Source organism: Apis mellifera, linkage group LG15 (genome assembly GCF_003254395.2).
Source record: "Apis mellifera strain DH4 linkage group LG15, Amel_HAv3.1, whole genome shotgun sequence".
Lineage (NCBI taxonomy): Eukaryota > Metazoa > Arthropoda > Insecta > Hymenoptera > Apidae > Apis > Apis mellifera.
The window spans coordinates 9,487,775-9,515,744 of record NC_037652.1 but is presented as its reverse complement, the minus strand read 5'-3'; the positions used below and the strand labels follow the sequence as shown (position 1 = coordinate 9,515,744).

Here is a 27,970-nt window from a genome sequence, read left to right as displayed (position 1 = left end):
ATATGTTAAATAATTTAACGAACATGCGTCTGTGTGTATGAAAATGTATATATTTTTATGATTTTAAAAATAATTCATTTTTATATTATATTATTTAATATTTACATAATATTTACATAATTTTTTAAAACTTATAAAAAGTATATCAATTTTTAAAGAACTTTAAATTATATTATATTTATAATAATTTATATAAATATAAATATATATATATATATATATATATATATATAGTTATAATTAATTTAAATTTTTTAATGCAATGAATGCAGAGTACTATTCGTCGTGTTATAATATGATTATTCTTACGTTATGCGATCATTTTAATATTCATATCATTTTCTATTATTGTTATCTATCGAAAAGTTTCAATTTTGATTCATCACGTTATATTGACATTTTTCGTACTATTGTATATACTATTATATATATATTGACTATTTTAATTTTACGAAACCCATTTTCCACAATCTTTCGTTTCGCTTTTGTTATTTGTATAGTATAAACTAACATGTATATATACGTATTTTTTTTTATTATTTTTTCAATTAAGCAATTTTTTTCGCTTTAAGAAATACAAAATGTAATATAAAATTTTATTTATATGCATGTTACATGTTTTGAAATTAAAAATTCATATTTTTGATACGCCATATAATGAAATTACGAACATAGATGACCGTGTACTAAAATTTACACGGATTAAAGTTTCATTGAACATAAATATGTAAATATATTTAGATATTTCAAATAGAGATTAAATTATGTATATATGTATATAAATTTCTTTTTTGTTATCTACAAAATTAATATATATATATATGTATGAAATTTTAAATAAGTAATCAAGAACAATAGACTGACGATTAATTTCAATTATAAACTTTCAACTTCTCTGTTTGAATTTTGGTAGTTCTTTCGATCCTCCCTCTTTTTTGAGCGCGTTTTCCCTGAAAAATGACAAATATAAAACGAAAATCCGTTTGTTTAATTCGATGAATGATAAAAAAAATATTGTTGTACTGAAAAATAGCATTTTTCCTTTTCCCAAGGTGAATGTAATAATTTATTTCAACTATCTTGTAATTATTTGAAATTGTGACTATATTCGATAAATTCGTGATCATATCCGATAAATTTTAAAAATGTGATCGAAAAATACTTGAAAATAAAATATTTGAAATTTTTGTTTATGAAATATTTTGAAAATTTTATGGAAAAAAGAATACTAAAGATTTTAAAATAACATGCCTGAATATCTTTTAGAGCTTTTGTTCCGGTTGAAAAATGTATAAAAAATATATAAAATACTAAAATAAATAAAAAAGAAGAGAAGTAGGATTAAAGAGATCGTAAAAAAGAATTGATTAAGAAAGTATTAAAATCTTCGAATTAAGATTGAGTTAAAGAAAAGGGTGAATTAAAAAGAGAAAGGGAAAGGAGGGTAGGAGAGAAAAATAGATACATAAAGAGAAAGAGAGATGAATATCATTTGATTATTATATCATTACTTTATTATCAAATATAATTTTACTTAAACATTCATTTGAGTAAAATCACCTGCCTGCAACTTAATATCTCTACAATAAACATTTTCTATATATCAAGTGTTGTTGTATCATTTTCCACTAACCAAATACATGACGGCGAAAGTCGTGCATCAAGTATTTTGCAATATGCAAGATATATAAAATGATTTCACGCGTATATGTTGAGCGCTTTGCACAGCTTTTCATATGAAACTTTCGCTGTCCTGTGTTTGCACCGATACGGAATGATTCAATGACACTTGATGTACATAAACTTAAACGTAAAGCAGGTACTGGTAATCCTACATTCACATCATTAAGGGTCCTCCCGCTGCACCCTGTTGAAGTTGTTTCATAATATTTTGTAATCCTGGCATACCTCCTGAAAATATTATTATAAATTTTAATATCAAAATAAAGAAGAACAAAGAATAGTTTTTTTAATTTTCAAATATTCATTTTCATTTAAATTATACAAATATTACGATATTATTGAATTCTAGAGATATACGAGAAGCCGGAAAATGTCAGATTGAATCGAATCGAGAATTTTCTCGAGAACGAAAGTTACTTTGATGAGAGTTACATTTCTTACCCATTTGATGTAGAACTCTAGGATCCATCATTTTTGCCATTTGATGATTTAATTTTGCCATTTGTATTGAATTTACATTTTTAGACATATCTCCTGCTTTAAATAATCCTTTGATACCACCCATTTTCTTTACAACTGCTGCAAATTTTGTATATTGAGTAATTACATCTTTCACTTCTTTTTCAGTCACTCCAGAACCTTGTGCCACTCTTGTAATTCTACCTGGTTGTTTACTAAATAATTTTGCACCATCTCTGTTGTCCAATTCTGTAAATGTTTTTTGTATTTAATATAATATTGTATTTTAATTTTTAAGATTTTCATAAATTTTTGTAGATTTTATAAAAATATAAACATACGTACGAATGTTTATATAAATATTTATGTCGATGTATAATACGAATTTTTCAATTTTTTTTTTTAATTTCAATCAAGTTCATTAAAAACAAATTATTTTCTCGTAAATTGATGATATAATCGAATAAAAAATAATTCTATGTGTAAAAATAAGTCGAAAGAAATACAGAAATGGATAGATAGATAGATAGATAGAGAGAGAGAGAGAGAGAGAGAGAGAGAGAGAGAGAGAGAGAGAGAGAAGAAATAAGAAAAAGTTTATTTTCGAGTAAATTGAAAATTTGTTTATTTGAAAATTGAAAATATAAATAAAATTAGCCGATATCCGATTAAACACGAATTATTATTAATAGATAATTCTCTACTTCTATCTAAATTTTATTTAGAAAATGTATGAATGTATGAATGTATAAAAGTAACGAGTATTTGTATTGATTAAAAAGAACAATTAACCTGAATCGTTCATACTATCCATGATGGTCATTATACGTTTTAGTCTTGCCATAGACTCCTGTTCTGTACCTTTCGACATAAAATCTTGACTGAAGCCAGGAATCATTCCCTAATGAAAAAAATTACGTTCATTCTAATTAAATAATGTTTAAATATATTAATAAATATTTTAATCCAATATGAATTAAATAGAAAATAAGTGCAATTATTTGCGATATTTGTATTTTATAAATTTATTATATATATATATAAAACTTCTTTATAGATATGAAAACGATTTTTATAACGAATAAAAAAAAGAAGCGAGAAAAATAAGACTTGCCATTAGTTGAGAAAATGGTCCCATTTTCATAACGTTTTGAAATTGTTCGTACATATCCCTTAAAGTAAATTGACCATGTTTGATTTTCTCGAGTAATTCTTCGTTATCATCGAGATTTAATTCATTGACTTTGTCTATAAGTCCTTCGATATCGCCCATACCCAATAATTTACTGATAAAAGGTTTTGTTTTGAAAGGTTCTAGATCATCTATATGCTCTCCTGTACCTACAAAGATTACTGGACTTTGTGTTGCAGCAACCCTATAGAAATATACTTACATAATATCAAGAACTTCTGTCTATTACAAACGACGTTTTTTTTTTTTAATCTCCAAATTTAATTATAATGCTTGATTAAAATAGTTCGATTAAAAGAAAGGAAAGAAGAAATATTTTAAAAATAATAATAATAATAATAATAATAATAATAATAATATCTTTCGATATTGTTATCTTGAATAATAATCTTGTTTTTTATATTAACATTTGAGATTGTACGATTTAATTGAACGTTCATCGATTGACGATGATTAATTATAAACGCGTAACGATATCATAAAAGTATTCGAAAAGAACTTTTTTAAAATTAATTTATAAAAAAATTTGAAAAAATTATTTTTAGAAAATTTTTATAAACACTTACGCTGAAAGAGCACCTCCACCTTTTGCGTGTCCGTCAAGTTTTGTAATAATAATAGAACCGACGTTAACACGTTCCTTAAAAGCTTTTGCTTGAGCTTCGCAAGCTTGACCTATTGTTGCATCCATTACAAAAATTATATTGTCTGGTTGCTAGAAATAATAATAATAAATTATATTTATTAATTAAAACAAATATACAAATTTTTACACAAATTTACAATATTAAAAATTACACGCGTGTAAATTGAATGTATGATTTATCTTAAAATAAAATCTAAAAACGATTAAATATATCAAAAAATATGAAAGATATATTTGAAAAATATTTCGAACAAAAATTATAGAAAAAACGTATCGTACTGACATTTACTCGATTCTTAATATAATTGAGATTAGGAAAATTTTAAAAAGCTTAACGATTAAGAACATATCGTATGGGAATTTTTAATTCTTTATTTTTTGTAGTATATTCTAGCGTATTTTACAGCGTATTCTAGCGTATTTTTTGTAATATATGTATAGTAAAGCTAAAGTTAATAAATCATTATTCAGAATATTTTCAAAATACTATCGATATATATTTTTCATAAGTTGTCTTTAAGATATGAATTTTCGGAGATATTCGTTGACATTTTAGAACTGCTATAACACATTTGAGAATTTGATCGAACAATTTTCTTACAGTCTGTATAAAATGATGATTAATATCGACAGTAAATTAACTTCAAAAATTATTGTATCAAAAATAATTAGATTTTCGTTTGAAAATTTATTGTAAGAGATTGAAAATATCTTATCAAAATCATCTCAAATTTCGATAAATATCCTAAGCTATTTCTTTGATATTTTAGAAATATGAGAAATTTTTTTTGTATTTTTTTCTCAATTATTAAATCATTTTCATTTAAATTTAAAATATTGCTTTATATAATATAATATATTATTTATAATTATTATAAATTGTATATTATTATATATTATTATTTATAATAATGTATAATAATGCTTGTTGTTAATCATGTAAGATCATAGTTATTGTCAAATTATATCTTCGATCGATATAATATTTCAGATATATTCAATTTGTTGTTAATAATAATGATAAATCATATATATTGATTTAAAAATTCTTTAATTTTAAAATATTCAAAATTTATTCATTTTTAGAATGTTTTATAAATTTAATAATAATATGAATTAATTAGTATCGATTTTAATATTATACTTACAATTGCATTCGCGACTTGAAGCATTTCTTCGAACAAAGATTCTTCCTGTTTGTGCCTACCACTTGTATCAACGATAATGATCTCGTAACCTTCTTTTTTAAACATTTCAACGCCGTCTTGTGCTATTGTAACTGGATCTACTTCGGTATAACTAAAAGATAAATTTGTACTCTTTTATATTATTATATGCTACATTGTAAAATTATAATTATTTCGAAATTACGAATTATATCTTTTAAATATTTTTATTCGTTTATATTTGCTTTGATGAAGAGATATAATAAGTAATATTTTAATTAATTACTTACCTTCCGTAAAATGGAATTCTTGCTTTTGTTGCATTTTGTTTTATTTGATCGTATGCACCAGCACGAAAAGTATCTGCACAAACTAAACAAGCCTTCCAATTTTTCTTTAAATAATGATAAGCAAGCTTCGTACAAGTAGTTGTTTTTCCTGAACCTTGTAAACCGACGAACATGATTATATTTGGTCTTCCTTTGATTGGCTGATAAGCTTTTACTCCAGGATCGATAAGCTGCAACAAATTGTATCATAAGATATTTCAGATTGATTTAGATATTGTTTTTAAAAAAAATTGAAAAATAATGAAATAAATTATTGAATTTTATGAATCGATTGGAATAAAATATTTAATAAATTTTAATTCTAAATATAATAATTATTTTAATTTTACATATATGCAAATAAAATTAAATCTAACAAAATCTATTTTTGAAATCCTATGATGATTATTTTGATTTAATTAAATTTATACATATATAATTAATATTAGATATATTTTCTTTTAATATTTCTTAATTGGAAAAATATTTATTTTCAATATTTATCTTCAAAAAATAAGTAAATTATTTGTTTTACCTTTACAAGTTCTTTAAATACAGCGCTCTGTATCATTCTCCTTTTGTTAAGACCACCAGCCATATCATCAAAATCAATTACAAGACGTACATTCTCTCTTAATTTTTTGACAAGCCTGATATTAACATCTGCTTCAAGTAACGCCGCGCATATTTCCTTTAGCATAGAATTTAAAACCTATAAAAAAATTCATATAAAAAGAATAGATATTAATATAATAATATTATTACGTTATTTCATATTATTAAAATTTATTTCAAACATTTATTCCATGTATATAAATATTAAATAGAATAACTAATTTTTAATTTTATCTATTCGTCATTCTGAATATGTATAATTATAAAAATAAAAAATTTGAAATGATTAATATTTCATTGTTTTAAATTTATACATAAACACCATCTCTATTTTTATGAATATATTTTAATAGAAATTTATATATATAAGAAAAATAAAAAATTTCTCAAGAATATAAATAATGAAAATTTTTTAATAGTTCTTATCTCTTTAAATAATATTTTCGATATATTAAAGAAAGTTATATAAAAATTTAAATTATGAATCATTAGAAATTCTTTATTTTATATATATAATTCAATTTTTAAATAATCTAAAATTTTTGAATAATCATATATTTAAGAATCTATTTTATTATATTTAAAAGCGATATATATATATATACATATACATACTTATTCGAGAAAAATATGTGTATTATATTTCTCAATATGTTTTTTTTTTTTTTTTATAATCACAATTTCGTTTAAATGATATTAATTTCAAAGACGATCGCAAAATTTAAAAAATTTAAAAAATTTAGAAAGTAAATTCAATTCATTTGTATCATTGAATCGGATTACATTCGTAAATCTTTATCCGATTTGCCTTTTGAATAAATACAAATATAAACAAAATTATGACCGATATAAATTTTGAATTAAATTTCATACATATATACATAATGACGTATCATATAAATATTTTTTTGGGAATATTTCCTAAATAAATATAAAATAAAATAATGATATAATGTTGTGATGTTACGATATTTCTATTGACAATAATTTATTTCTTTATAATTGTTATATTGACTTCTCGATAAAATGAATATCATACTTTTTAAAGTTTATTAAATTATTGAATTATTATATTGAAGAAGTGAAAACGTTTAGAAAATATTCAAAATATAATATATGTCGAATAAAATAAATCAACATATGTTAGAATTTTAATCACTTGTGTCAAATGAATTTTAGGTTATGTTGTTGTATAGAATTGTACTTACTTCTTCATTAATGACAGTTGCATTGCTAAGGGATCGAAGTGCAGATGTTATTTTACGTCCTAAATCTGCGAGAACCATTTTGTTATCACTACTGTATTTCTTGTTTATTAGTCACACGTTTGGGTTTGCTACGCGCCTATTATCGAGGGAGGTACCATCCTAAGAATTATAGGTTGCTATTTCTCTTCGACTCGTTCGTTTTTTAAATGCATCGCATATGAGAGTGAGAAACATTGAATGTGAGTGAAATAGAGGGTAAGGTCCGACATTGAAATTTGACGCTAGTTGATGAAACAATATTAATACAATGAAATTTTTTTTGCGTTGGTTTCTTGTTAACGAATATTTGTCTTCCGATTAATTTAAAATTCGTAAATTAAATAAACATGTCATTTATTATATAATTTTAAAAATTATTAAATATTATTAAATTTATAATATACGTTAAATTATGAATAATGAAAATTCAATTCGCAAGTATTAATAATTAATAATAAAATTAATAATAGATTTTTAATCAGAATATAAAAACAAAATTAAATTTTGAATTTTTCGTTACCAACGATAATTGATGAATCTACGTATTTTGTATGTAAAATATGATATATATAATATTTATCTGTATATACATATACATATACATATATAATATTATAAATTATATGAATCATACACATATACAGTTGTATTATGTATTTTTGTTCGATATGTAGATCCACCTTGTCATGTAAACTATCTATTGTACTTGCTTAACATCGATACAATTGAAAAACAAAACTATTGAATTTATACATTAGTTATAGAATATTACTTTTATAAGTTACGAAATAATATATAAATTTATACATTTTTTTCAGTGAACGAATAATAGAAAAATACATTTTACGCGGAGAACGAGCAGTTAGTATTATAATAGAGGTTAGAGACCTAAACAATGAGTTAAATTTAATTATTCGTGACTGTTGAAGTACGATATTTAAAGTTAAATAATGAAAATATAATGTATTAAAAGAAATATGTCCTGTGAGTCTTCTAAAGATCGACAAGAGAACGAAATTGAGGTTTTAAAGGTAATGAAATTATATTATCACTGATTATCTTATTTTTTTATTGTTTATTTCCATTTAATTTTTTTTTTCTTTTTTTTTTTTTGCTATTTATATTAATATTGCATGTTTTTAATATCACGATGAAATATAAATATTATTTATTTCTAACAAGCTAAATTTTTTATGATTTTTATTTTATTTTATATATTTATTGATAACTTGTTTCCTTAAATGAAAAATATATGATAAACATTAAATATGTTTATGTGTAATGTTTAGATATAAATATAACTAATAATAAAAATAAGATCTTAATATTATTCATTTGTATAACTGAAATATAAAATGTTATAAAATGTTATAAGAATTTATGTGAAAAAATTTAATTATCTTATTATTAATTAAAAATCAGATAATAGAATTAAAAATAGATCATTTTATGTCTAAATATAATAATTTTTGTAATTTTCTAACAAGAAATTTTGAAATTTAATATTGATATAAATACATTAATGTGAATATTTATTCTATCTTATTTTAGTTTTTGTATATGTATATGTATATATATTTAAAATTATTTGTATCATAAATTTGAATAAAACTCTATAATAAAATATAAAAATATTTATTGTATATGAATTTTAAAAATGTTTTTAAAAATGTTAGATTAGATATTGTTATATAGATTTAATAATTTATATGATATTATATTATTAATTATATTATACTTTTATGAAATCATAATAATCTTTTTAATAATATAGATGTATTTCTAAATATTTAATAAATTAATATATATATATATATATATATATATATGTATGTATATATTTTTTTTTTTTACAGAGCATCTTTGGAGATGAATTGTGTGATTTACGTTGTGAAAAGAATAAAAGAAAATGGCAACCGTTAGACATATTGATTAGTTTGATGCCTCAGAAAGGCATGTCAGGACCAGCTAAAGTATATGCACAGATTGATTTACATGTAATGTGCAGCACTAAGTATCCTGATGAGTAAGTATATTTTTAGTTGTAAAAATTTTTTAAATAATGTTTTTTATTATTAATATAATATTTGAAATATTGAATAAGAATTTGAATAAATAATAAGCATTTTTTAAGATGCAAGTATAAGATTAGAAATGTAAGAATCAAATCTATCTTTGTCTTTTGATTCTTATGAATTTTATCTTTATATTCTGGAGATATACAATATTTTTCTATAATTAGCATTGTGAAATTGTAAATAATTTAAAATTGAATACAAATATTTTAAATTTTGTTTATTATGTCTAAAAAATTCTTTAATAAATATAATTACAATATATTTTTTCAATTTTGAAGAAAAAATTAAAAATTAAATTTTATTATAATTTTTATTGAACAAAATTTATTCAAAGATTATATAATTTTTATATTTTGAATTAGAAAAGAAAAATATTGAGTTAAGTATAAGATGTAAAAAAATTATCTAATAATTAAATCTAATGATTAATAAGTACATATTATAGATTTGACATTGACTATTATAACTAAAAATATTTCTTTTTTTTAAATAAATGATACTAAATTTTTCTTTTTTAATGTTCTTTATCATTCGTAATACATAAATATATAAAATATATAATTTCGTTTATATATTTTAAAAAATGTAATCGTTAAATAAATACTTACCGTTAAATAAATACTTACCGTTTTATCCATAAAATTCCATTATATTGCATGAACATTTGATGCTAACATTAAAAAAAAAGGTTAAATCTTAAAATATATGTTCATTTGATATATTCGTGCAAGTATGTGTATCTAATTAAGAACAATTGCAAAAATTTTTATTCTCGGATACACGTATTAAAAACTTGTCAAAAATTTATTATTAAACAGAATTTTTCAAATCTGTAAAAATCATCTGTGCTCAATTTTTGATATTCACGATTTTTCTTTTGAAATTTAAATAAAATTCCAAGATAAAAAAAAAAATGAAATATTGATTGTGTATATGTAAAAACTTAATTCTTATTCTTAGTTTTTATTAGTTATTAGTTATAAAATTGTTACGGACATTGACATTAATGGAAAATTCAAGGTCAACGGGTCTCGTGAGCAAAACGAAAAAGACGTTCTGTCATTACCGATACGTCGTATACTGGTATATAGGGTATCGATTAAATACTGAAAAACGATCAATTGTTTCCATTATCTTGTGCAATATGGACGTGCAAATGATTATTAATTGAATCAGATTATTAAACATTGTAAGTTTCATTGTATATTATATTTTATACAATTTTATACAAAAATAATAACGTATTTATTACGAATACAAGATCTGAGATAATAACGAGATATATTTAGAAAAAAAAAACAAAAAAAAAAAAACAAAATAGTTAATCTAAATTGTATTATTGTCTAAGAAAAAATATACTTTTCATTATTAAATTATATATTGATGTATATGTAAATTTTTTTATAAAATTGCGTGCTAATTAAGGAGATGGCATTGATATAGAAGATGACAATGGATTTATACTATCGTACAAATCTTCATCCGCGATCTGAACTATTATTTTTCTTATTTCACTTTTTAATCTTGCTTTATTAAAATCAGATTTTAAAGTTTTTAATTCTAAGGCTACATATTGGCCAAATTTATCATATTCATCCACTTCTTGATATGAGCTACTTAATGTCGTTTTAAAGAGTTGGTTATCATCAATTTCTCGTTTTATTTTTTTCGATGATGTTGTGCTTGTGCTGGTCGTTTCTTCCATCTCCACATTTTCTTCGTAAAATACATTTTCTTTCTTCTTTTATATAGATAAATTATATAGATAAAAAATAATTATTTATCATAATAATTCATATTTTATTTTATTATTTTATCACAATAATTTATTTTATAATAATATATTTTAATACTATGATATAATATAATTTTTAAATTTAAGAAATAATAATAATAACCTTAATTTCGATAAAATTTTTGAAATTTCAACTTATAATATAGACAAATGATTAGAAAATTCGTCGAATAGAATAATTATTTTTTATTTCAAAATTTTGTTATATAGACATTTATCATGATTGGCACCAATATTTTTATTATTAATATATTTAATAATGAAACGAATGAAGTGAATTATACGAAATTGCCTAATCGAAAGAGAGAGACAAATGCATTTTTAAAAAAAAATTTGGATATAATTTAGCGCGATCTTTTTGTGTTTTGATGAAATGAAAATTCGTTGCCAAATTGTACGTTTTGAAATTTTCGTATAATAATCGAATATTTTGGATAATTTATATTAATATATATATGAATTATAATACATATAACAAAAATAAATATGATGATAAATATTTAATATTGATAATAATATATGCGATAAATATATATAATTTAATTTATATAACTTATGGATAAAATCTAATAGGTTAGTTTGTTCTTTTAAAAAAATATAAGAAAGTATTAAAAATGGATAAATATCGTTATTAAATAAATATAATAAATAATATATTTACTTAAATACTACTAAATAATATATTTACTATTTAATAATATTTTGTTTTTTATAATTTATTTATTTATAGACAAAATCAAATATAATTATTAATTCTTATAAAAATTATTTATAATTATATAAATGTATTTAAAATTATAGAAATGCGAACAGTCGAAATCTTGTAGATTTTATTAATATTTTTAAATAAATAAAAATGCATAATAAACGAAACATAATTATAAGAAACTATTTTTACTTACAATAGACATTGATGTTTGTGTATGTAATGATTGTGTCACATTTATCGTAAGTGGTGGAATTAAAAATTTCAGGGCATTAAAATAAATCCAATTTGACTCCTCTATTTCATCGGTTCCTTTTTTTCTTTTTTTCTTTTTTTTCAATTCTTGTGACATCTGTAATTTGAGTAATTAAATAATACTCAAATTTTCTTCGTTTACTTTACATTATATCTTACTTGATTTCTCAAATTATGTATCTTCCTCTGAATTTCTTCTATGGAACATTCAAAATGTAATCCAATTTCACTTAATATTTTATTTTTCTTTTCACGATTTCTATAATCCATATGTTTTTTATCCCACAATATTGGCTGATGTTCATATAATGCAATTAATTTAAATGTATCATTTTTATTCCATTCTTTCCGCGGCGATAACATTTTTCTCTTTCTCTCGCGATAGCTACTTTCAGAATAGTGCGCAACTGGTTCGTATGAAACAGCTCTCAGAGAATTGATCGACAGGCTCTCGGACAGTGACTCTCGGACAGTGACTCTCAAACGCAACATATCCACTTACACAAGACTTTCGAGACCGTGATTAATGACAATGTAATTTTCAAATAAATATCTACTTTTGTTTATTCGTATTTTAAATTTTCATGAAAATAATATAATTTGTATATATGTGTATATATGTATATGTATATGCATATGTAGATTTCATATAAAAGTTGTATGACATAGATAGGAATACTTGGATAACTTGACATTATCAATTTTTTTGCGGATGAACTTGTGTATATGTAGAGAAATGATCATTTTTTTATAATAGTAAAGTTATTATTAATAGTAAATTAATATAATTAATAATAAAGTTATTTTTAAAATAATAAAAAATATTTTTTAAATTTACTAAATAGATTATGAAAATTTATGTAAATATATTGCGAATATGCAATATACACATAGAATAAACATAATATTTTTATAAAAATTAAAATAGTTATATAATTTTGTTTAATCGATATATTTGTACGTGTATTGTACAAATTATCAATTATATATATCGCTTTATTGTATTGTATAATATATAATATATATAAAATTTATAAAAAATACAACATAAATTCTTATCAACGTGTACATTAAACGGTCATTTTCCAATTTTATTTTTTCACGAACTTGATCTCATTTTTAATTTGTAATTATGTTTATCTTGTGCATTGAAATTTAATGAAAAAAAGCAAAGTTTTATATCGAAAATGATAAAATATGTACTTTTAAATATCTACTTAAAAACTGATACCAGATTGGATTAAGCAAATCAAATATGTCATATTAGGATAAAATATCATCGAATGTTTGGCTGTTTTCAACGTATTTATAATTATTATTGCTATAGTGTTATAGTTGAGTATTTATCGTAGTACGATATTTTTTCTTCACTATTCTTTCTGACTAAAATTCGTAAATAGATGTATCAATGAATCGTGTTACAGTTGTATAATTGTTCGCACAACAGCGAATAAAAATTATCTCGATTGTTCGTCTTCGAATATTTTCCTAATTACCAGATTGACAATATTGCGATCAATCGTTTCATTTTTCGATATTCATACGTAATTATTTGTCATGTTTTCTTGAATATTATGCATAGTTGCTCGATATTAAACAATAAATCGATAATAATCGATAGTTAATATTTATAAAGCATCGATTTCTTTGATATATTATTTTAAGATATTAATCGGAATAAGGAATTCCTTGTCGATTTTTGAAAGATTGATATAGAGATCGATATTTTGAACAACTTTTTATACGTGTGTGAAAAAAATTTGATGATTCGAATCGCATGATATTTATAAGTGAAGAATTAAAGATGATATCGAAGCGCGATGAAGAAGATGATTGATAATCGTGGATCAATTTTTATAAAACATCGGAAGAAAAGATTCGATCAATGGACCAATAAATTTGAAAAAAATTTGATATTTGAAAAAAAAAAAGATCGTTATTATTTAAATAGAACTTCTTTTATACGTTCGTAACTGCGTGTGCATAAGTATATGATCATTTATCATTTTTTGTTTAATGTAAGTATATGGCGAAAGTAGGACTATTAATCATATAACGAATAAACTAATCAAAAATTTACTTTCTCATGGATTATGACAGGTTTAAAATTCAGTGTCGAATTCTTGCGTATTCTATGGATTCCTTTCGCAAAAGAAAAATATTCAAAATGTTGATTTTTACAACGGTTTTACATATTCAAAAATCATCGAAATCGATAAGAAATCTCCTATTCCGAACAATTACTTCGAATATTTAAATAATCGAAAACTAATTAAAATTCGATATATATTTGATACATCATATTTGATAATTATATGATACGAAAATCTAGAAAGTACGATCGCATAAAAAATGATAATATAAACATAAATAATTTCTAATAAGATTTTAATACAATTTAATCATAAATATAGATGTACAATCTACACAGTTTAATAAAAAAATTTTTTAAAGTTATACGTATATGATCTTTGCAAAAACATTTTTATTAAATGATTTGCAGAACACCAAACATAGAGTTAAAAAATAGCAGAGGTTTATCTCATCAACAAGTTGCAGTATTATATACTGAATTAGTGGAATTAACAAAACGATTACAGGGAGAAGTAATGATCTTTGAATTAGCGCAACATGTTCAAAAATATTTGCACGAGAACAATAAACCAAGGTATAGTAGCTTTTACGAAGAGATGGTTTCACGACGTCAAGAAAAAATTGAATATGAAATGTTGGAAAGACAATTAAAAGAGGATAAAGAAAGACAGGTTAGATACATGTATATCAGTGTCTACGTTAAATAAGATTACATTTTCTTTTTAATGAAAAAAGTAGAAAATATATATATATAAATTTTATACGTGTATATATATACCAGCTAATAATTATAAAGAAGAATTTATATGTATATCGAGTTATATGCAAAAATATTTTTTCACACTACATTCTTATTCATATGCTCGAATGATTGGATTTGTATTAAATTTTGATACAATGATCAATTTTTTATCGCAATGTTTTTTTTATCAAATGTTTTAGCTACGTGTAAATAGTTTGTTGCAATTAAGTAATGATATATTACGTATTAATTGCATATTCAAAATATTAAATGTAGAATGTAATTAGAATATTTATAGGAAAAAATCAATAACGAGTTTGATAAAAGATGATCTAGAACATAGAATGTTATCTTTCGATCATTTGATACGAAAGATGAACTAGAGTTTAAATGAGTTACATAAAAAAATATTAAAACATATAATAATAATAATATTTACCGATCTTAATGATACTTTTGCATATAACACGAAAACTAATCCGATCATTGTAATATACATATGTACTTATTTATGTATTACTTGTACTATCTTTGAACAAGAAAAAGTTGCTCAAAATATCCTATTGAATATATTTTGAACATAATTTATCGACGTTATCCAATATAAATAAATAAATTATTATATTCGTATCAAGGATGTTTGGCCTGCCAATTTTATAAAAAATAAATATAATCTTAGAAAATAAAATTCTAACAATTTTTTCATTCACGATATTTTTTTTTTTTTCACGAAACATTTAAAACGTAAAACATATTCTCGTCATTTCTATCCATTATAATAGAAACAAGAATATTTTGAATGATCGTCTTTCTATTAAAATTTATATAAAATTATTATATTATTATATAATAAATTATTATATAAATGTTTGTAAATAATAAATTAAATATGTTCTAAATTTCAGTGCTATATAAATAATAATAATAATATATATTTTATTAATTTTAATTTTCCTCAAATTTTCTGGATTAAGTGCACAATTTTTTTTACTTTTTTTTAAATATTTTGATATTTTATGTACACGTGATTTCTAGAATAAAATGTAAAAGGTATCGATAATCTCATATCATTGATATAATATCGAAGGAAAAAAAAAGGAAAATCTTCAATGTTTTTAGCTAATAATGGGTGAATAATATTCAAGATAAATATTCAAGATGGAAGATTCAAGAAACGTTATAACATCCGATTATAATTAAGTTTTATCCGTCGATATAACAATTCTAAATTCGTACGAAAAATTTCGAGAACTTCTCACAACGCTTGAAAAATATAGATTTGGACATTTACACGATAAATAAAATAAACTTGAGATATTTTTTCGAATCGAACGTTAATTTGCATGATAAAAAAAATATATATGAAAAGAAAATGAAAAAAGATCGAATAATTGTTGAATTTTGTCAATAAAATTCACAAACTATCGTTCCTTTTTTTTCATAGAATTGATGAAGGAAATCAAGAACGTTAAAATACATAAAATATAACAAATTGTCTGTTATATCTATACAAAGCACGAAGCAAAGAAACTTTCAAAATATATAGTTCAAAATATATTTGAAAAATTATTTCAAATTAATAAAAACTGATAAAAAAATTTAATTTAAATATATCAACTAGAAAATGATATAATGCTTATGGATAAATGCTTCTATATAATAAAAACGCACAATTCTCATTTTCTGATATTAAATAAATGGAATAACGATGATATCAACATTTTATATTTCTTCCTAAAAATATCACAATTATTTTGCAATCGAAAAACTAAAAAATAATAAAGAAATTGAAGAAAATATCTTCTCGTTATTATATACTAATAAAGAAAATCTTTTATTTTTTTCAATTTTCAAAATGATAAAATTTTATACCGTTTACGAATATATTATGAACATATTTACGAATGATTGTATTAATTTAATTTGTTGAAGGAAACTTAGAAACTATATATATTATACTTATTTTTCGCGGAAACGATTTCTTGGATATAAAATTGTGAAAGAAAAAAAATATGAAAGAAGAAATTCAAAACCTGTGTGTTACGTTTCTGATATATTCGATATTATATGTGTATATTACATTTTATGCGAAGAACCGAAAAAACAATTGAAAGAAATATGCGATAGATTGTGTTTGAAAATGAAAAATGAAATTTAGAAATGCTTGATCTTTGAAAAAATTGAGAATAAAATAATGAAAGATAACGATAACATAATTGAATCGAAATCGTTGCTGAATCGATGAAGAGGAGTTTTATAGTTCGAAAACGAATCACCATGCATAAAATTACGAATTAAATCAATATACGTTAAAAATTTATTACGAGTAAGTGTATTTAAAGAAATTCAAGATTATCCTGATTGATAAAGGATGAGGATTCTAGTAGTAATTATATAAAGAAAAGAAATGGTAAGTAGTACTTTTTTAAACGATTAATTATTTCGTTATATTTAAATACATTATTGCTAGAAAATAATCATTTCCGATATTGCAATTTATTTTTCTTATATTTCTTAATTTCCTTAATTAAAAACTTATTTAATTAAAAACATTATTTGAGATTACGTTAAATTTCATGAAAAATCCTCTTATTGGAAAAGAGATTCTATATTATAATATTGTAACGAGTGTATAATTCATCTGTACAATGATAATTTTGAAAAATTTAATAGAAGATTCATATTTTGTGCTTATATATACAATATATATCAAAGAATAAATCAATATGAATAGATACATATACTTATTCAAAAATTTATGAGATGATTTTTCGATCGAAAATAAAGAATAAAAAATGTATATAATAATTGACGAAAGATAATAATATTAATTAAATATCAATTTTTTAATTGTTTTTATCTTTCGCAATTTTTTTTTTTAAATAAAATTTAATCTATTTTTATATAGTACGATCATAAATATAATTAATTTTAATCGTTTATAATAGAAAGAAATAAAGGAATAGATGTTAAAAGACATAATACATTTGCTCGACATAAAATATATAATTTTTTTAATAAATAAATTATTCATTATACTATTTTCAATAATATTTCGAATTATTATTACCTTATTGATATCTTTAAATTGATAATAATATGATATACATCAATCTGCTGAAAAATTATATCTAATACCGTAATAATAGTGCCATAATAATGCAACTAAAATTAGAAAGTACGATCTATATATATTAAATAAATGATAATTATTTTTATCAAAAGTAAAGTCATATTAATTAATATAATTTTTTATTATAATTATATCCTTGATTTAATTTCTTATGCAAATTATTTTTTTCTTAAAATTAAAACAAATTTTTTTTTTCTTCATTTCTTCTTTCAAATTTTTTTTTAAATATTATGTGTAATTTCACAGTCACTGCAATTCTTATGTATGTAATGTATATATCTTAATTTTTTAATTTAATTTTATAATAAAATATTTTTGTTCGTACAGTAATTTCATTGATTACTGTACTTTTATAATAAAAAGAAACTAAAAAATTCGATAATTCAAATTAAAAACAATAAAACTGGCAGGTTAAACATCCTTAAAATATTGTAGATTATTTATATTTATAATTATATTTGATCATTGACACTCAGATTTTTTTATGATAATTATTGTCGATTATAATTACAGTAAAAATTTGTATTATGTGTGCTGTATTTTTTTTGTGCTGATTAAATCATGTTAGGTATTTTAAATATATATATATATATATATATATATATATATATATACATATATATACATATATGTAATATCCGTTTAATTATGAATATCTCATCGTATAAATAAATTTCAGGTATTACAAGATGAAATTCAAAAAAGGCAAGAAGCTTTAAAAGCTGAGCTTCGTAATCGAAAAGAATCTATTCGTTTGTGTAATGAACGATCGAATAATCTCTCTCAATCGATACCGTCATCTCCTCAAGAAAGATCACGGATTTATTCTCGAAGAAGATGTGCTAGTAGTTCTGAAAGTTCCGATGGTTTCCTTTGCGAACATAGAGGAACGAAATTACTGCATTTCGATCATAATAAAGGTATATGATTGATTATATTTATTAAAATTTATTTTTACTTAAATTTTTATTTTTATTAATATGAAATAAAAAGTAAAAGAAAATAATAAATATTAAATAAATATTAAAATTTCGCAATGTGTGCATAATCATTTGTCTTTTTTAGATAAAAGTGATATGATTTTTCTCTATTTTCGATATTTTCTCTGTATTTTTGTATTTAGAATTAGAAATGTGTTTAAAATTATTATCTTTTTACTTATTTTCATTCATGTAAAATATCCTCTTAAGATAATTTATTTATTTTCAAATCAGAAAATTATAACAATCGATTTCACTTACGTTTGAAAAATTTTCAAACTTGACTTACTCGAAAACATTTTATATAAATATACGTATAATTCGAAGATTTTATAATTTATATAATTAGAATAAAAACTTATATGATAGAAAAATGCATTAAAGTTTTAAGTGTCCAAGGAATTATAAATTTTAATATATTCAATATTATTTTTATTTTATAAATTATAAATTAATCGTTATAATTGTAAATATAAAAAAAAAGAAATAATTGCAATTTTTATTCATTTTTTTGTAATCATTTCTATAGGTGAACGACAGGTGTACAGAGCAAAATGTATGGGTCATAGTACTAAAGGATCGGTTGTTTATGCAGGTGTTGATATGACAACTGGAGAATTATTTGCGATTAGTGAATGGATATTGAAAGTGAATAACAAAATTGATGAAAATAATATTCAACATATTATGAAACAAGTAGGAAGTTTAGAGCAAGAAGTAAACCATCTACATAAATTACATCATCCAAATCTTGTACATTATTTAAATATGAAGTATTTACAAGAAGAAGATGATGTACTTATCTATGTTCTTCAAGAGTTCGTGGTAAAAAGCAATGATAAATATATGTATAAATGTGATTTAGACCAAAGATTCGTATTTATGCAATTTCTTTAAAAGTAACCACAATAAACATAATAGCAAGTATAAATATATTGTATAAATATAGGATATAAAATTACTAATTATATGTATATAAAAAAATATATTTTTTTCTATGATATAAGTTTTATAAATTAATTAATTCAGTTTATTATTTTACATAAAATTATGCATTTAATGTATCTATAATTTATCTTTTAAAATTACATTTAAAATTGCAATTTGAACATTGACGTTTTATATGAATATTTATTGATATTTTAATATTAATATTGAAATATACATAAAATTATGCAATTTTAAATATCAATAATAAGAATTAAATAAATTAATTGTTTACCGAATTTCAGATAGGTAGCAGTTGCTCTTTTTTCTTATTGGAAAACATCCCGGTAAACATCGATTTTCTACGATATCTAGCAACTGGAATTCTTTCTGCGTTAAAATATCTTCACGAAAATAATGTTGTCCATAAAGATCTACGTGATACTAGTATCTACATTGATAGTACAGGAACGGTTAGATTGTCAGATTATTCTTTGAATAAAAGATTATCTGATATTTATCAGACATGTGCATTAGTTAAATCTGAACCAGATTTTCCAAGTATACAAGGCAGAGGTGGGAAAAAAGCAGATATTTATCGTTTTGGTATTCTTATGTTTTCTTTATTAAATGGAATCATAGTTTCTGGAGATAAAATTGATCCAAAGACAATTATACAGGTATTATTTTAATATACTATTTTAATATTTTAATATATATATATTTAATAATATATTTTTATAATATATATATTTTTTAAATTAAATATATTTTTATAATTAAAATATATTTTTAACATATACGAGTATTTTGAACGATATTAATATTAGATATAAATAAAAAAGATAAATGAATTAAAGATTCCAAAAGTAAAAAATAAAAAAATTATGCGTAATGAAAAAATATTTCGTATAATCAATATTTATTAATAATATTTATTAATAATATAATATTTATTAATAATTTTAATAAAATATATGAATTTTAATAAAAAAATCTAAGAATAATATTTTTATAATTTTTTAATAATTTTTTAATAAAATTTTAAATAACAAATTATTTATTACTAAAAAATTCTTTATTTTTTTATTTCTTTATTTCTTTATTTCAATTTTCATAAAATATAGTAATAATAATGTATAAAAATAAATAGTATAATAATAAATAAATATTTATTTGTATAATTAATTATAAATCAATTGTAATGTAATATTTCCGATTTTTCAATTTTATTATTAATTAAAACACGTAAGATTAGACAAAAATTGAACTTTTTTTTTTAATATCATTACATTGAATCATGATGTTAAAATGATCAAATGATTAAAAAATCAATGATCATATGATTTTAAATAAAAATAATAGATATATAAATTATATTCTAACTGTTTCCTCCAATTTCTGTTTTCATTGATAAATCGTAATTGCTTATTAATACGGTGAAAATAAGAATGTTGCATTATTTTGAAATAAAAAATATTATTCGAAATGCATTTTGTATAATAAATTGCATTGTAATTAAATTGTATTTTCTTTTTTAAGAAAATTTGTATCATAAAAAATTATAATTCTTCAAATGTTTCAGCCTGATCTACAAGATTTTTTATTAAAGTGCCTTATCAATGATGAAAGAAAACGTTGGTCCGCCGAACAACTATTACAACATTCATTTATAAAAACACCTTTAGCCCATGCATTATCACCTCCAAAAATATCACGAAAAGATGAACAGGAGATTCATGAACCGGAAGAACCTGATACAGATATTCGACAATATGTACCTCCGTTAGGTAGTCATTCAAGAATTACAAATGAGTTTGAAATTCTTGAATGGCTTGGTAGGGGTGCTTTCGGCGATGTTCTTAAAGTGAAGAATAAATTAGATGGTGGAATTTACGCTATTAAAAGGATAGAATTAAATCCAAAAAATAAACAACTTAATAAAAAAATTACTAGAGAAGTGAAATTGTTGTCACGAATGAATCATGAGAATGTAGTACGATATTATAATTCATGGATAGAAAGTGCTATAATAACTGATGCGGTAGAAGAACGATTATCCATAACATTTTCCGAAAGAAAGAGTCCAGATCCGCTTAATGTAATTATTATAGATATTCATATTAATTTATTAATTAATGAATTAATTTTTTGATTGTTTAAATATAAATTTTATTTATGAATATAAATATTCTATTTTGAATTTAAATATTCGTTTCATTGATAAGTGATAATATATTATCACAACATTTAAATTTTATTTAATTTCATGAAGAATTTTTTAATCAATTTAATTAATAATTTAAAATTTCTTTTTTATTATAATTGTTAAAAAATTTGACAAGAATTCACAAGAATTTCATTGTTTTTATAAGTATTATAAGAAATAAAAAAAATTAATATATTAAATATTATAAAAATATTATTATTTGAATAAAAAATTAATTTTAAATATATCGAATATATTAAAAGTTCATATATAACTTCTGTTTTAATTTTTTTTTTTTTTTTTTTTTTCTTTTCTTTTTAATTCTTTTCATTCAATTTTTAGCATTTAGGAATGGATGATATCGAAAAATTGGCACCACCACTACACGAAGTTGAATGGAATGTTTCATATAAATCTCGAACAAATACAACACTTCCAGCTGATAGCGATGAAGATAATAGTGACGCTTCGAGTGACACTGACAGTGATGAAGATTGTGCGTTTTTGTAAGAGATTAATTTTTAAAATGGTGATTTATAGATTATATAATACTTTTGCAATAAAAAAAATAGCTATTGTCGAAATTATATGAATATTAAAATTGTATTTAATCTTTTAAGAAAAATGTTTTTAATTTAAAAAAATATTTTTAATTTAATTTTATTCGTTTCATTGATAGATATTTGAATAATTTTATGAATAGCAATAAATCTATTATAACATAAAAATAAAAAGTTATAATAATGCAGTTTAAAGTAATATTGCAAAATTTTTAATTTATAATTTTTAAAACTAAAATTTTTTAGATGTAATATTCAATGAATGATTTATTATAAATTTTTCAGAATGCAAAATCTTTTAAGAATGGATTCTTCTGATAGCATAGAATTCGAAAAAGATACGAATTACCAAACATCTGCGTCAAATATAAATAACAACGAAAACGGAAATATAGATGAATCAAAAGAAATGGTCAGAGAAATTCAATTTATGTACATTCAAATGGAATTTTGTGAAAAGAGTACTTTACGAACAGCAATTGATGGGGGGCTTCATGAAGATCGAGAAAGAGTATGGAGATTATTTCGAGAAATTGTTGAAGGTCTGGCACATATTCATCAACAAGGGATGATACATCGAGATCTGAAACCAGTAAATATATTTTTGGATAGTAACGATCATGTAAAGATTGGAGATTTTGGTCTAGCTACAACAAATATACTTTCATCTTTTGTACACACGATGGAAACTGACAAAGAATTTCAAGGTTTAGAGAAAGGTAAATGCTCAGAAAAATTTAAAATTCTAAAATTTATTTATTAACATTGAAATTAATATTATGATCTTAAATAGATGATATGATCTTAATAGATATAATCGGGAATTTAGATTAATTAATTTCGAAATTCTAATTTCTGTTTAAAGAATTTGAATAAGTTTTTGAAACTTCACCGAATTTGAATAACTTTTATAAAAAAATTTTTTTATTATATATAGATATTCGAACAAAATAAATAGAAAACTTAAAAGTTGATTAAAAAAATTAAAATAAACGCAAAAATGAAATATCATCATCGTGAATAAAATATTATGAATAAAAATTATATCTGTTGTTATCTTTTCAGATTTTCACATATAATATATTATATATTTTAGGTATTAGTTTTGGTACAGAAGAAGTTGGATCTTTGACAGGACAAGTTGGCACGGCACTTTACGTAGCTCCAGAACTTACAACGAAAGCAGCGAAAGCTATTTACAATCAAAAAGTGGACATTTATAGTCTTGGAGTAATATTATTTGAAATGTGCTACAAATCTTTAACTACGGGAATGGAACGAATTAAGATTTTACTTAATTTACGATCGAAAGAAATTATATTTCCCTCGGAAATGCAACAAGCTGATATGTCACGACAAATTCATATTTTACGGTATAGTAAAAATTATATACATAATAAAAATTCGTTATTAATTTTATGTTAAAAATTAAAATTATAATTTATAATTAATATAAATTATATAAATTTAATTAATATAAATTAATATAAATATAAATAAAATATAGATTAAATATTATACTTAACATTTAAATTAGTTAATATACATTAATTTTATCGTTATAGCTGGTTATTGAATCACGATCCTAGTCAACGACCCACGGCTCAAGAACTTCTTTCTTCAGAATATTTACCTCCTGCACGACTCGAAGAAACGGAACTGCAAGAGATGATTCGTCGCACTCTTTCCAATAATCAAAGCAAAGCATATAAATATTTGATTTCATGCTGTTTTATGCAGGAAGTTAGTCCAGCAGATGATATCACTTACGATATGAATTTACCTAGTAGAAGTCATATCAACTTTATTGCTTGGAGAAAGTATCAGGAAGGAGTAAAGTCCAAAGTAATCGAAGTTTTTCAAAGACATGGCGGTGTTTATTTAGGGACTCCTCTATTAATACCAAAATCTCACCAGTTCTGTAGTTTTTCACCTTCTAGTGTCAAATTAATGACTCGCAATGGAAACATCGTTTGTATCCCTCATGATTTACGTGCCGTATTTGCAAGATATATTGTATGGAACAATGTACCGCATATTAGAAGATATGCTATAGAAAGAGTCTTTAGAGATAAAAAGGTATAATTATTTTATAATATTACTTAATATTTTAAAAATCAATGTACAAAAATATTTAAATATATTACGTATATGATATGAATAAAATTTTTTAATATCTTATATATTTTTTTTATATATTTTTTTCTTATATAATTTTATTTTTTTAGGTTTTAGGCTTTCATCCAAGAGAACTTTATGAGTGTGCATTTGATATAATAAATCCCATTCCTGATAATCTTTTAATGGAAGCTGAATTAATATACATTGTCTGGGAAATCATTAATGAATTACCTTCGTTACAAGAACGGAATTTTACTATTCGCTTGAATCATACCTCTTTATTACAAGCTGTGTTAATGTATTGTGGAGTTGATAAAGAAAAATATCAAGATATTTATTCGATTCTTCGAGATGCACGTGATGGAAAATTTACAAGATTTCAAATACAGACCCATTTAATAAGTTTATGTTTGACTGATCAGGCTATGGAAACGTTATTCAATTTATTTGAAACTGAAAGTTCTGTTGCTAAAATTCATAGTGTTTTAAAAACGATTACACGAAGGAAAGGAGATGCTGCTGTTTTTGCTAGAGAAGGATTGAAAGAAATTGAGATAGTTATGGAGAATATTGAAACATTGGGTATAAAGGTAAGATATTATCTTTATTTCAAAAGAATTGAAAAATTTCAATTGAATAATTAGGAAAATTATTATATAAAATTAGTTTATAAAAATATAATAAAATTTGAATTTTATAGTGGCCTATAGTGGTAGTACCTCTTCTAGTACATAATGTAAATCAACATAGCGGTATAATTTATCAAATTACATGCGAAGTTAAATGGCGTAAAAAAAAAAATGGAGAGGAAGTAATAGCAGCAGGAGGTCGTTACGATAAAATGCTCTCTTCTTTTAAAAAAATTCTTGAACGTACTGGAATGGCTAGTAAAGAAATTAAACAATATGGCGCCGGAATTAGTATCTCGTTAGAAAAATTAGTTTCTGCAGTTTCAGAAACTTCGGAATCTGTAGAATGTAAATATGGAATCAACGTTGCTATATCTTGTATGGATAATCATCATCGCGGAAAAGAGATGATTAATCTTTTAAAAGAATTATGGAATCTTGGACTTAAAGTTACAATTTTAGATTTAATTTCCCTTGAAGAAATTCTTGAATATTGTCGAGAAAATTCTATCAATCATGTCATTTTTTTAAAAAATGGAGAAAAAGGAAGTGTGAGAATCCAAAGTTGGGAACGTGATAGATTTCAAGAAAAAAAAATGAGCAATCAAGAAATTGGAGAGTTTTTTCAAAGATTAGATAATTCTATACCCATCTTAAATAGATCTGAAAGCAAAACTGTGACAAGTGATAATTTTTTAAGTAATAATAATCCAGTTAATGTTAATATTAATTTTATTTTATCAGAAAGAGATAAACTTTCTGGTAGTTCAAGAAGAAGTTTAAAAAATTCTATGATTGCACAGATGTCTACATATTTTCAGAGAATTTCACATAAAATTCCTATTGAAATATTTGCAGTATTTTTAGAAATGAGTGTTGTAAGAATAATAATAAGTTTCTTAGAGATTGATGAAGAAGATCAAAATTTTTTAAAAAGTATACAAGTTATTATAGACAAGTAAGTTTTTATTTTTACTTTTATATTTATTTATATTTATTTTTATTTTTATTTTTGTGAAATTATATTTAAAATTTAAAAAGAAACAAAAAAATAATGTACAATTTTTTTACTGTATTTGAATGATATATATAATTTCACTATATTTAATTTATGGTTTGAATGATTAAATAATATGTATAGTAAAAAAAGATTATAGTTATCTTTTTTTAATTTAATAATACAATACCAATATGAATTATGAACCGCATCGATATATTCATATCAATTATGTGTATTTTATAATAGAAGTGGGTTCATTTAATGCATAATATCAACATAATTTGCGTCAGTTTTAACAATTTGTTGTTCAAGATAATAACTTCTTTATCCAATGGCAAGTGTTGTATCAAGTAACAAATATCTGAATATATCGATGTTAATTAAATTTTTTTTCACTATTGAATGAGTGATGTTTAAAATTTATTTTTATGATTATAAAGAAAATAAATGTTTTTCTATATAGAAAAAAAAATATCATATATGTGTAAAAAAATAGATTTCTTGAATTGACTTTATAATATAAATGACTTTATAATATAATAAAATAATTTTTAATTCTTGTTTAAAATTAATTATTAACTTCTTGCTGATAAAAATTTTTTTATTTTGTCTTAGACATCCAAGACATAAGAAGTATATAAAGGAGATATGTGAAGAAATGCAAGAAGTAAGAAAAGAAAAACAACGACCCGTATTAATACTGTACAGTTTAATCGATAATCAATACATGACTCTTCTATAAATAAGTTTTTTTTTACAAAAGATTCATGACAGAAGATATAAAATTTGTAAAAGCAAAAATATATAACAAATGTTATTAAGTGATTCATAATAAAATAATTTTTTGTGAAATTGTTTATATTTCAAAATAATTTTTATCTCTTTCACTGTATGCAATAAAAATAGTAAAACGAATAACCTAACCTAACTTCGTAATAAACATTGTGAACATCAATTGAAATTAATCGATAATATTTGATTCAAGATTCAAAATCATTGATATATTATCTTATGATTATCATATAATATTTTTTTCATTGTTTATATAGGTTTACATAAAAAAATGATTATAGAAAATTTAATGTTCGAATCGAAAAGAGGAAATATATAGATATTTACAGATATTACAAATTGCGATATATATATATATATATATAAAATGAAAAAAGTTGAACATTAAAAAATGATAATGAAACGAATATTTTCAATACAGTATTTTACCTGCATTTTATTTTTTTTGTTTCCCATTGTCTATTTTTTTTTTTTTTTTTCAATAGATTGAAATATCATTTTATGAAATATATCCAATATTTTGTTATATAACTTAAAAAAATTATTAAAAGAAAAGAATTTATAAAAATAAAATAACAGAAATGTTTTTATTCGTATGATAAATAAAATAGT

The 27,970-nt window shown here is 21.9% G+C and overlaps 3 protein-coding genes across 10 annotated transcripts; 1 reads left to right on the top strand and 2 right to left on the bottom strand.

Annotated features, from left to right (window-relative positions):
• Nucleotides 1–1,486: 1,486 nt before the first annotated feature.
• On the bottom strand, nt 1,487–7,630 carry LOC552114 (signal recognition particle 54 kDa protein). Its single transcript, XM_624494.5, has 9 exons — nt 7,299–7,630; nt 6,011–6,187; nt 5,437–5,666; nt 5,129–5,279; nt 3,901–4,049; nt 3,257–3,518; nt 2,935–3,043; nt 2,125–2,391; nt 1,487–1,911 (listed from the first exon to the last, which is right to left on the bottom strand). Exons 1-9 carry the CDS (start codon nt 7,374–7,376, stop codon nt 1,838–1,840), a joined length of 1,497 nt encoding a protein of 498 aa, XP_624497.2. The 5' UTR covers nt 7,377–7,630; the 3' UTR covers nt 1,487–1,837.
• Nucleotides 7,338–27,367, top strand: LOC725088 (eIF-2-alpha kinase GCN2). 7 transcript variants are annotated; one of them, XM_026445323.1, is made up of 15 exons: nt 7,338–7,553; nt 8,156–8,368; nt 9,194–9,363; nt 14,675–14,936; nt 18,820–19,060; nt 19,650–19,945; nt 20,353–20,727; nt 21,633–22,148; nt 22,599–22,762; nt 23,102–23,535; nt 23,913–24,189; nt 24,382–24,895; nt 25,045–25,527; nt 25,638–26,524; nt 27,182–27,367. In XM_026445323.1, the coding sequence occupies exons 2-15, from the start codon at nt 8,315–8,317 to the stop codon at nt 27,306–27,308; spliced, it is 4,800 nt and encodes a 1,599-aa protein (XP_026301108.1). In that variant the 5' UTR covers nt 7,338–7,553; nt 8,156–8,314; the 3' UTR covers nt 27,309–27,367. The 7 variants fall into 7 exon arrangements, with proteins under 7 accessions (XP_026301108.1, XP_026301109.1, XP_026301110.1 ...); XM_026445324.1 differs by having other exon boundaries at nt 7,422–7,537; XM_026445325.1 differs by lacking the exon at nt 7,338–7,553 and adding an exon at nt 8,007–8,025.
• LOC113219252 lies at nt 10,596–12,694 on the bottom strand. Of its 2 annotated transcripts, none has more exons than XM_026445330.1 (3): nt 12,331–12,694; nt 12,113–12,268; nt 10,596–11,153 (listed from the first exon to the last, which is right to left on the bottom strand). In XM_026445330.1, the coding sequence occupies exons 1-3, from the start codon at nt 12,661–12,663 to the stop codon at nt 10,836–10,838; spliced, it is 807 nt and encodes a 268-aa protein (XP_026301115.1). In that variant the 5' UTR covers nt 12,664–12,694; the 3' UTR covers nt 10,596–10,835. The 2 variants fall into 2 exon arrangements, with proteins under 2 accessions (XP_026301115.1, XP_026301114.1); XM_026445329.1 differs by having other exon boundaries at nt 10,596–11,156; nt 12,331–12,686.
• Nucleotides 27,368–27,970: the final 603 nt, after the last annotated feature.

Coding starts and splice junctions, on each gene's coding strand:
- LOC552114 (XM_624494.5), bottom strand. CDS start 7,376: ATGGTTCTCGCAGATTTAGGACGTAAAATAACATCTGCACTTCGATCC. Junction 5,667..6,010: donor TATTTAAAGAACTTGTAAAG/GTAAAACAAATA, acceptor AATTTGTTGCAG/CTTATCGATCCTGGAGTAAA. Junction 3,044..3,256: donor GACCATTTTCTCAACTAATG/GCAAGTCTTATT, acceptor TTTTTTCATTAG/GGAATGATTCCTGGCTTCAG.
- LOC725088 (XM_026445323.1), top strand. CDS start 8,315: ATGTCCTGTGAGTCTTCTAAAGATCGACAAGAGAACGAAATTGAGGTT. Junction 9,364..14,674: donor AGCACTAAGTATCCTGATGA/GTAAGTATATTT, acceptor AATGATTTGCAG/AACACCAAACATAGAGTTAA. Junction 24,190..24,381: donor CGACAAATTCATATTTTACG/GTATAGTAAAAA, acceptor TTATCGTTATAG/CTGGTTATTGAATCACGATC.
- LOC113219252 (XM_026445329.1), bottom strand. CDS start 12,663: ATGTTGCGTTTGAGAGTCACTGTCCGAGAGTCACTGTCCGAGAGCCTG. Junction 12,269..12,330: donor TACATAATTTGAGAAATCAA/GTAAGATATAAT, acceptor CTCAAATTACAG/ATGTCACAAGAATTGAAAAA. Junction 11,157..12,112: donor CACAAACATCAATGTCTATT/GTAAGTAAAAAT, acceptor TCTATATAAAAG/AAGAAAGAAAATGTATTTTA.